The 11,597-nt window shown below is 32.5% G+C and overlaps 1 protein-coding gene across 1 annotated transcript in view; it reads left to right on the forward strand.

The window, feature by feature from the left end:
- LOC132168631 (uncharacterized) overlaps window positions 1–730 on the forward strand; it is a 1,020-nt gene extending 290 nt beyond the window's left edge. The window contains exon 2 of the mRNA XM_059579643.1: window positions 7–730. Coding sequence (XP_059435626.1) covers window positions 7–547 — 541 coding nt within the window. The 3' untranslated portion in view covers window positions 548–730. The remainder of the gene's footprint in view (window positions 1–6) is intronic.
- The last annotated feature ends 10,867 nt before the right edge of the window (window positions 731–11,597 follow it).

Below are 11,597 nucleotides of genomic sequence, written 5' to 3' on the forward strand. Positions count from 1 at the left end.
GGGGAGAGAAAGGTCACCTTCATCAAGCTTTCTACGTAAAGGAACAAGATCTCTGTCTCCTCTGAGGGTCTCTGACATTGTTTATGAAGGGGAAGAAAATTCACAGGCGAAAGTGAATCCTTCAACAACAAACAGCGCTAAACCTTCCACTTCCCCCACTTCTTCTTCAACATATTCTTCATTTCTATCATCCATTTCTTTCTCCAAAGGTTACAGAAAATGGAGTCTCAAAGATTTTCTGCTATTTCGGAGCGCGTCGGAGGGCCGTGCAACGGGGAAACATCCATTGACGAAGTACGCGGTTTTGTCGAAGAACAGGGCGAATGAAGATGTCAAGAACTCGAGCTTCCGGTCCACGGACAGTTCCGGCTCGGTGTCGAGCCGGAGAAGAGGACCGCTTTCGGCCCATGAGTATCATTACACAGTGAACCGGGCGGTTTCAGAGGAGATGAAGAAGAAGACTTTCTTGCCTTACAAGCAGGGCCTGCTGGGTTGCCTGGGGTTCAACCCTGGTGTGCAAGAAATTTCCAAGGGTTTGGGCTTTTGACACGTGGCCGATCCAGATCTCTCATCTGGGTGGGTCCCTTCAATTAATATATATATATATATATATAATATCAGTAATTATATATGTTTAGGGTTTGTAATTTTATGAGCAGCTTGGTATATTTGTTCTCTGATTTGTGTCTCTATCCATGAAAGGGACTGAAAATGTATGAAAGTTGTTACAGCAAGACATAAGAGAAGAGATTACGTACACAAAGTGTTTACTTGATTGTGTTTAATTAGGTAAAAGTAAACGCTTTCTTTTCCTTATGGTGAGGTGCAAGTAAACATTAATTAAATAGTTAGAAACCTGTCAATCTTATCACCATAATTGATTCTGATTAAATTTCTAATTTCGTATATTAATGACACTTTGGAAACTATATATAATATTGGTCATCTCCTCCGACGACATCATAGGCTCCATTTTTATCTATGCATTTGTTCTGAGTCTAGCTTCGAGTTGAACTCGATTTTTATTGATGCATTTGTTCTAGGTCTAGTTTAAGTTGGAATAAAACGCGTGTTTTAATCTCAACGGGTGTAAAGGCATATTCTTTTATGAAATGTCTGGAGAATGATAGCACTAGATGGATTTGGCAAAAAAAAATATAAAGAGATTAGGGAAAGGGAAAAGGGTATTAGGAGATCACATGCAAGGAAAGGAAAATGTAAGAGAAATCATTAGTGGTAATGATGTTGTACAGTAGAAAGTTGTGTGTGATTGGGTTGTTGGCACCAATGGTGGAGTGAAGGTGGACGAATTATGAATTTGAAATTTAGAAAAAAAAGGAAATTAAACAAACAAAATTAACCTTTTTTCTTTCTCATTTGGGGCCATGTTTGTCTAAATATCCCTCCAAACTGCAATGATTAGGGACCCGTTTGTACAACAACAGCTGTAATTTGAAATGTTTTTGCCCCAAGGCATGTGTTGTGTCTTAATATTTGTACTTTAAAGTTTCAAATGATAGGGAAAGGCAACAAAAAAGAAAAAAAAGGTAAAAAGTAGACAACGAAATTTCAGACAGAAACCAATTATGCAATTAGGTAATTGGTATAGTTACTATAGTACTCTATGTCGTATATATAGTTTGTAAAATAGATTTTTTTTTTTTTACAAAGTTCAACTAGGAGATAATTGTTGATTTTCATGGGTTTGAACCTTCAAAAATATGATTAAAGTAACAATAATCATCACTTAAGCTTCTACGCCTTTGAACCGATCGATTATCACTTGATCTTGATTAACTGTGCACGGATGAGCTGCATGCTCACTACTAAAATTTATGTTTATATCTGTCAATTCTAATTCATTAATTTAATGTTAAATTATTAAAATTTATCCGCCCTTTACGTAGCGTGTCGTGTTGATTGCATCATGAGTTGTGCTTTAATTAAATGCTCACATTCCTGTACGGGAAAGAAGCAGCCATGCATGGAAATTAAACTAGCTTTATGTAAAGGCTAGCTATGTCGATAATAGAGGAGACCCACGTGAAACTAGTAATTGTGTCACCTTGTTTATCTCTCCTTTATTATTTAGAGTGAAAAAAGTAAAATAAGAGATGGTGGTCGTGCATGATACATCGATCATACATCAATATCATACAACTATAGTCCATATATATATATATAGAGAGAGAGAGACTAGACTTGATGCTAGCTTCAGAACCATTACAATTATATCTACACAAAAAGTTTGTCTCATTTATGTGATTATAATTATTATGATGATGGCAATGATAATGATGATGCCATAGTTATGTACATACAGCAGCCGTATTGCGTGGTTTTTGGAGTTAGTTATGATGATAATGGATTCGGATCTCCTGAAATTTTTAGGAGAATTTTAATTTCTAAAATTTCAGATCCAAGTCATTCATTTTCATCCAAGATTCATTATTCTGCCACGTATTCCACTACTAATAAAATAATAAAATAATAATTATCATTAATATCTTTAAAAATTTATTATTATTTTATTAGTAGTGAGACACGTGGTAGGATAATGACTCTTAAATGAAAATAAATGACCTAAATCTGAAATTTCAAAAATTAGAATTCCCATAAAAATTCTAGGAGATCTGGATCCGCTGATGATGGTAGTCTTTCTTGATGAGTGCATGCATGTGTGGTTTAATTATATATGTTTTGTTCATGGGTTTTTCATTTTTTTAATGGGTGGAAAAAGAAGAAAAAAAGAAAAAAAGAAAAGAAAAGAAGAAAATTAAAGCATATGTAAATAGGCCAACATCCGGCCTCTTTTAAATACAGAGGTTGCCGGCCTTCTGATCATCGATTGGTGTTGTTTGTGCATGTAAGAGATTCTGTTTCTTCTACAGGAATATTAATGTAGATCTATTGATCGATGTACGTACGGTCAGATGTTTTGTTTGGTTGTAGTGCTGAATCATATCTGTGCATACAAATTTGTTGTTGTCGTGGTTCTAGATCTAATTATATATATAATAATTTTGCTATTCGAATAATTAAACAAGCCATTATTAGTAACTTTGCTGTAATCTAAACGGTAGAGGTAAGAGAGCTTTTATAGAATTATATGTACATATTGTAGTTGGACAACTTACAATTTATTTGATCAAGTAGATCTTATGTACACTCTTTTACAATTACCGTTCAAATTACTAACAACTTAGACGAAAAAAAAGAAAAAGAAGATGGAGTTCTCATTTCGACATGGTGCGAAACCATCTTTCTTTTTTGTTCTCTTCGTTAGAATCTTTAACAATTTTTTTTTAGCGTGGATATATAGATATATACTTTTTTTTATAGGTATTTACCATTGATGTTTGTGTATAATCAAATTTTTAAGATTTGATTATTTTTTGTAGCATATATACCTCACATACCACATTTTGTCAATGTAATACAATTATATAATTATAAAGTCATTCAATATAAAGATGATCTTCCATTGGATTCTTCTAAGTAATGGATGTAGGTATTTAAAGCAAAACCACTTTGAATTTCTGTGTTCCTTTTCTCTCTTTTCGCTTCCGCTTTTTTGCGTAAATCTTATTTTATTTTATTATTTTAACAATCTTATTGTTCTTGAGCGAATGGAAGCATGCACCTTCTTGCTTGAAAAAGAAAGGCATTAGCTTATACTTTACTACCAAGTTTACCTAATCATTTATACTCAATTTCCTTGATTAGCTTTGAATGCAGGCCTTTGACTGATTCCTTTGAGATTTTCTTTAGATAATTAATAATGAAGTGATGTGCTTGAGAGTAACGCATTTGGGATAAGGACATTATTTTAAAAGTAATTAATTAACCAAAGATTAAGTCAAAAGTTGTCTCTATATAAAATAAAACAAAGAGAAAGATGAAGAAATTAAACAACCATCCAATATGTCTCTTGCATGCCAGTTGGATTGGCAAGCTTAGCTTCGAGCTTCACTTCATGGAAGTTGCAGTGTAAAAAACAAAGACAAAATGAGATATAACTCAATAATAAGAAAAAGAAAAATAATAACAATTTCCATGCTTGAGGGACTGAATTTAGCTAGAGTGAGAAATTTAAATGGAATTATTTGGGACTAGAGAATCTGAAGTCCACAAAAGTCCATGTATTGAAAAGAGGTGTTGCTCAGAAAAAAAAAAAAAAAAGAAAAAAAAGAAAAGAAAACAAAAAAAAGAGTTGTTGAAGATGTTGAAGATGTTGAAGATGGACCAGATGGTCATGATGGGTCCTTGTAACTTGTAAGGCCAATTATATACAGTCAAAATGGTGGGCACCCTTCACATAAGTAGAAGCTACCCCTAAATTATGTTGCCTGCTTCTTTCTTTTTTCTTTCTTTCTTTTTAGATAAATGTGGTTTACTTGGTCATTTAAGCAAACAATTTTATTTATTTATTTATTTTTTAAACCACTTTGGTTTCATTTTGGTTGGTTATTGATGTTTTAGTGAGGCTGACTTAGGCTATAGTTCAGTTGGACTTGAGAGAACGCTTACCCAACCGTCTAAGATCATGTTTGAAATTCCGTTTGAAAAATAGAGTTTATAGGTTAAAAAACGGTTTTTGAGAAAAACTTTATTTTTAAGTTTTTGCTAAAAGTACGTTTTTGCCATTTTTTTTAAAACTTTTTGGATATTTAAAAGTGCTTTTAATATTTCTTTACCAAACATATACTTTTTTTTTTTTTTTTTTTTCTTTTTCTTTAAACGAACTTTTTAAATATTAAACGTACTTTTACGCACTTCAAATAAACATTCAAATAAGCCCTAAACCTCTTCTAGGCGGCTTCTAACAAGTAAATGTAACAAGTAAATGTACTTTTACACTCAAGAAAATAGTCACAATTAATCTCTCTCACCTACCATTTTAATTAGAAAAACATCTCATTACGTTATAAACTATACAACATTAAGTTATATAAGAATGTCAAATTTCCCTAGCAATAGGTCCATCAAGTTTGTTTAATGATTTCATCTGGTCTATTTCATTTTATTCCCGATTAATGAAATAATGAAAATTTTAATTTTTAATTTATTTAAAATTTAAACTATTAAGTAAATTAATGTTTTCCAATAATAACAATAAACCCTTCATAAAAATAAAAATAAAAATTTAAAAGTTGTCAATTGCCCTTTTTAAATTTGTTCAGAACCAGATTAAGTTGGCGGTGCACGTTTTGATCTGAACGGTCTGACACCATTTGAAAGCAGAGACACGAGATGTTCCACAAAAGTCCAACACCATTCGTGAAACCAAACGAAGGCCCTATAGCCGTGCGCCACATGGTCAACGATAGGACAGAGCTCACAGACGTCATCCTCTTGTTTAATTGCTTTCTTCTGCTAAAGCCGAAAATGTTGACAAAAGAAGTCAAAGGATAGACCTAGTCAATAGTACCGGAAGGTCCACGTGCTACATCGACTTGAGCTCTTTCCCCACTACATTCTTGTGGTGGTCCGTGGTCGGAAGGCCGCCGAGATCATCATCATGGTCCCAAAATTTCTTCCCATTTTAAAAGGCTGGTCAAAATATGCAACATCCATATAATTAGCCGACAATAATTCATTCCCATAAAATTTTACCTTAAAATTATTGGTAAATTTTTTGTTTTTTTTTACCTCCATAAAAAGTAATTGTTTTAGTTTTGCTCTTTTTTATTGATATTCAGGTTCCGCCCTTAACCCCAATTCTCTTGCTCGATGATGAGAAAATTTACAAATTGAATCAATTGATACCAATATGATGATGTATAAAATATTGTTTGCATAAAGATTGTTAGTAAATTTTTGCCTATTATCCATTAATGCCATATCTAATTATTGTATCCACTTTTCCATTTATCACCAATTCTAATGTTGCATATTATTATAGATCAAGACCTTAAATTATCGCTGTAGCCGGCGTTAGAGAGAGAACTTTCGACCTCTCTCTAGTTTTTCCTCTCTGGTGGGTTTTTTTAGAGAGAATGGATGGTTTTCCATCCCTCCTCTCCCCTCCCACCCTTCTTAGGGTCTATTTGGGAGTGCATTTTTTAAAAAATAATCTGCGTTTTTAAACCAAATCACAATTTTGGAGTGTTTGAAATTGCGATTTTAAAAACGCAAATTTTAAAATCGTGAAAAAATTTACGATTTATATAAGTTGACTAGGAGGTGTTTATTTGAAAAAGTGCAAATTTAAACCAAAATCATGATTTCCCTTAAAACAATATTTGGCGCAATATTTACCTATTTGGCCATAAAACCACAATTATATGCTAATGTTATCCAAACACTAAATTGATAAAAAAAAAAAAAAAAGTACTTCATAACATATTTTACTAAATGCCTATGCGATTTTAAAAAGTAGCGATTTCAAAAACGTAATTTTTAAAACGCAATTTTTAAAATTACACTTATTGAAATCGTACTCTCAAACGGCCCTTATGCTTTTATGCACTTCTTTTTTCTGTTTAATTCAAAAATAACATTACAAATTAAATGCTAATTTGAGAGAAATATGCGTAAATATTCTAATTCAAAATTTCCAAGTAAGATACAAAGAAGAAAAGCTTTGGTTTGGAGGCCCACCGACACCGTGACTTGATTAGGATAGAAGTTGGAAGTCACACGACGACGAGGTCAACAACATATGTATTCGATGAGCTGCTTTTCATGTTGATTTCCATCGCATGTGTGATTATAGTTGTTTTTGTTGCACAAAAAATGAGTTTATCCTCTCATAATTCCCTTTTCAAATATTGTCCAAAGTAGAGTGGTCTTTCTTTTCCACGTATTTCTTAATATGTCTTGTTGGACACGACAAAACTGTAATTAGGAATGCCATAAAACATGTGTAATAGTCTTTAAGGAGTAACTCAAGTCTCAATCGACTGTGAACCACGCCTTATGAAACAGATGTCATTAGTTCAAATTATCTCCCTTTCTTGTGTGGACATATAAAAAAAAATAAAAAAAAAAGTGTAATAATGTTGTCTTGTACAAAAGGTTTTTAAAGCTCAAACTAGAAATTCGAGAATTTAATTATGTCTGTTCAATTACAGTTTTTCCTTCCAAATTCATCAGACTTTCGTTCATATTCTGTTTCTTTAGGATTCTGCGTTCATAATTATTTTCAAATTGCCATTTTAATTTCAAGAATGTTTGAAACGACAATTTATGTCACAGAGAATTGCTTCTCTCTTTCTCTGCATTTTCATCATTAAGTTTCTTTGACCTTGGAAGCATTCTATAGGGTTGTTAAAAGTCACGATAGTGTTATGTTCTGTCTTAGTCAAAGGAACTTCCAAGCAAATACCATATGGTTTTCTCCGCAAGTTCATCCGGAACATACCAACTAAAGTCAAAGACGGTGACAACATAGTCATACTAGTTAGTAACTGTTATATAGTGTACTGTAGACTAATTTTCATCGACACATCATCAAGTTGTATAACACTCGTATAATAGTACACCAACTTTCCTTTGAATGCAGAAAATAATAAGAACAGCTCAGGACTTTTCCAAGACTACCTCTTAACTTTTATTTGGATTCTCTTATCACTTCTGTTAAAAAATGTTTTGAAAGTATCATTTTGTCAGCGAGTGAGTGCTGCTAGTGATACCACCACTTTTGTTATAAGCCCATTACAAATTGATATGATAGTACACTTGATATTATCACATCAGTCAATAAACAGTTAAATTTACTTGTAAAATTTTATTGTTTGTTTTTTTACTATATAGCACTTATTACGCCAATCACATAATATATAAGTTTGTAAGGAAATTGTAATAAAAATTATAGCACCCCAAATATTTTTCTCAGTTGGCAGATCAAAAGCATTTTTCTTGCTTTTTAAAGGCAAAATTGCTTTATTCAAATATTAAATCTATAACACGTAAATTAACTTTCTTGTAATTGCAATGGATCACGAATGAGTGATTCTAATTTCAATTTCATTTCCTTCAGTTCTGATCACCTAGTGTCGTTCCTATTCCGACGTAATTATATCATATATATATATATATAATTGCAGAATATTTTTGCGTGGTCCTGTCAAAATACAAGCAATTACTAAACAAGGCATCTTATTATGTGTCAATGAAGACAACCCAAGAAGACATCGAATACCAGAATATTATATCTGCAAACCTTGCACCAAATCCCTAATCCTAAAACAATGTTTTTAACCGAAAGAATTGGGATAATAATACTTAGATCAGAGCCTTTTTGCTATAAAATAGTCTGGTTTTCTAAACCCAAGTCTATATGCACAAATTACAAGTCCAAATCATTCAATACTCTTCAATGTGAATTATTTTCTTCGGAAACATGGACTTGGAAACGATTGACAAATGTTTTGTTACCATGGGATGAAGACTTAAGTTGGGAACCTGCTGTTTCTGTATGTGGTGCACTTCATTGGCTAATGATTAACAATGAGATCTTTGCATTTTTTGAAGATATAGAGAGCTGGAAAATATTATATCTCCCTTCTCCTATGTGCTAAAAACATTATTACAGAAAGATTAAGATCATGGACTACAGTGGCCACCTTGCGTTTCTTTACATGGAAAAGAATTTTATGAAACTTTGGGTAATGGAGGATTATGACAAAAACATATGGATTAAAAGACAAAATATAAGCATTAAAACCATTCAAGAAGTAGAACACTACACTTCTCCCTTGATTTTTGACAGTTCTGATGTTGTAATCATGAAGAGCTTTAACAACATAATTTTATACAACTTTAAAAGTTACAGATACAATGTATGCAAGACGGGGATTGACTTCAAACGTACAAACGAAATTTTTTCCTTCCGATCTGACTCGGAACGATTCATTTGAAGAATTTTTGGAAGAAGCAACAGTTATGCAGAGTCATTTGGTTGTTCGGTATGTTTGTCTGCTATTGTTTATACGATATTGTTTGTGCTATGTTGTGAGGAATGTGGTTGTGGTCTTTTATTTGGCGGCTGTTACGGCTTCTACTTCAACAATTAATTGGATTGTTTGGCCTCTGTACTGGATTGCTCAAAAGACCATATTCTGGACTCTCTTTGTTTTCTTGTTTATTTGCATTTGGTAATGTCAATTTCTTTGTTTTAAATGGGAATTGTATTAACTTTTAATTTGGCATTGGTCATGAAAGTTGCTAATTACTTATCATGTTTAATAAATTAGATTTTTTCCCCTAATTAAACCCTAACAATAATCTCTAACAATACATTTTGTTTATAATGCACTCTTTAGTTAAAATAATCAACATGGCTGATAGACAACAAAACGAAGATGCACTAGATATTAATGGACGATTGCTTGAATTGGTACGTTGGGGGTCTCGCGAAAGGTATGAGATTCTTCGTTTACGCCCCTTCATGGTGAGGACTCCTAGTGTTAACCGCAGAAGAGGACAACAATTTCAAGTAATGCGAGAAGCGATACAGGGTAGGGGAGTAGCTCCCGAACAGGTGCATGATCCCCAACGCTTGCAACAATTGCCAGAAACCATTGACTTCCTACACATGAATAATTTGGAGAGTCGGGAGATGACTCCTACACCTCCACCTAAGTCTGATGATGACAACAATTTGACATTACAGGTTATGAAACACTATTAATATTGTTATAGCATTATGTTTACAAATTAATTACATAATTTGCTACCTAATTCTTAATACAGGAAACACCAAGTACTGCTGGATCAAGATGACATTTCAATTGAATTGATTTACAAACAAGAAGCTACTGAACACAAGACGTTTATAAATGTATTGAGGATATGACACATGTATTAATGAAAATTTATCTATTTATACAAATAGCAAGACGTTTATAAATGTATTGAGGATATGACACAGGTATTGCGATTTGTATAAATAGATAAATTTTCATTAATACATGTGTCATATCCTCAATACATTTATAAACGTCTTGTGTTCAGTCGCTTCTTGTTGTTTGTAAATCAATTCAATTGGAATGTCATCTTGATCTAGTAGTACATGGTGTTTCCTATATTAAGAATTAGGTAGCAAATTATGTAATTATAATTTGTAAACATAATTCTATAACAATATTAATAGTGTTACATATTAACCTGTAATGTCAAATTGTTGTCATCATTAGACTTAGGTGGAGGTGTAGGAGTCATCTCCCGACTCTCCAAATTATTCATGTGTAGGAAGTCAATGGTTTCTGACAAATGTTGCAAGCGTTGGGGATCATGCACCTATTCGGGAGCTACTCCCCTACCCGGTATCGCTTCTCGCATTACTTGAAATCGTTGTCCTCTTCCGCTAGGAGTCCTCACCATGAAGGGGCGTAAACAGAGAATCTCATACCTTTCGCGAGACGCCCAACGTACCAATTCAAGCAATCGTCCATTAATATCTGGTGCATCTTCGTTTTGTTGACTATCAGCCATGTTGATTATTTTAACTAAAGAGTGTAATATAAACAAAATGTATTGTTAGAGATTATTGTTAGGGTTTAATTAGGAGAAAAAAATCTAATTTATTAAACATGATAAGTAATTAGCAACTTTCATGACCAATGCCAAATTAAAAGGTAATACAATTCCCATTTAAAACAAAGAAATTGACATTACCAAATGCAAAAAAACAGGAAGACAAAGAGAGTCCAGAATTTGGTCTTTTGAGCAATCCAGTACAGAGGCCAAACAATCCAATTAATTGTTGAAGTAGAAGCCGTAACAGCTGCCAAATAAAAGACCACGACCACATTCCTCACAACATAGCACAAACAATATTGTATAAATACTAGCAGACAAACATACCGAACAACCAAATGACTCTGCATAACTGTTGCTTCTTCCAAAAATTCTTCAAATGAATTAGTTATGAGTCAGATCGGAAGGGAAAAATTTCATTTGTACATTTGAAGTCAATCCCCGTCTTGCATACATTGTATCTATAACTTTTTAAGTTATATAAAATTATGTTGTTAAAGCTCTTCATGATTACAACATCAGAACTGTCAAAAATCAAGGGAGAAGTGTAGTGTTCTACTTCTTGAATGGTTTTAATGCTTATATTTTGTCTTTTAATCCATATGTTTTTGTCATAATCTTCCATTACCCAAAGTTCCATAAAACTCTTTTCCATGTAAAGAAACGCAAGGTGGCCACTATAGTCCATGATCTTAATCTTTATATGATCAGAAAAAGGTATAGTCAAATATATATATATAAAATAAAAAAATTTGCAGTTATTTAAAAATTTGGAGTTATATATTATTTGTTGTTAAGAGTTATATATATATATATATATATATATATATATATATATATATATATATATATATATATATATATTTTTGACATGTCTGCATAAGGAGGGGGAAGGGGGATTCGAACTAGTGACCTCCGCTTCATTAAGCGTGGTCTCAGCCGATTGAACTACTTCTTGGGGACATATTATATAAAGAATATAAACAATTGTTGAAATATATTAAAGAGCAATTATATAATACTTAAATTTTAATTAAATATTTAAAGTAGGGATAAATGATATTGGGAAAATGCTACACACGTCATTTGTACAAAATTGAATTCCCAATGAA

This window comes from Corylus avellana, chromosome ca1, assembly GCF_901000735.1.
Source record: "Corylus avellana chromosome ca1, CavTom2PMs-1.0".
Lineage (NCBI taxonomy): Eukaryota > Viridiplantae > Streptophyta > Magnoliopsida > Fagales > Betulaceae > Corylus > Corylus avellana.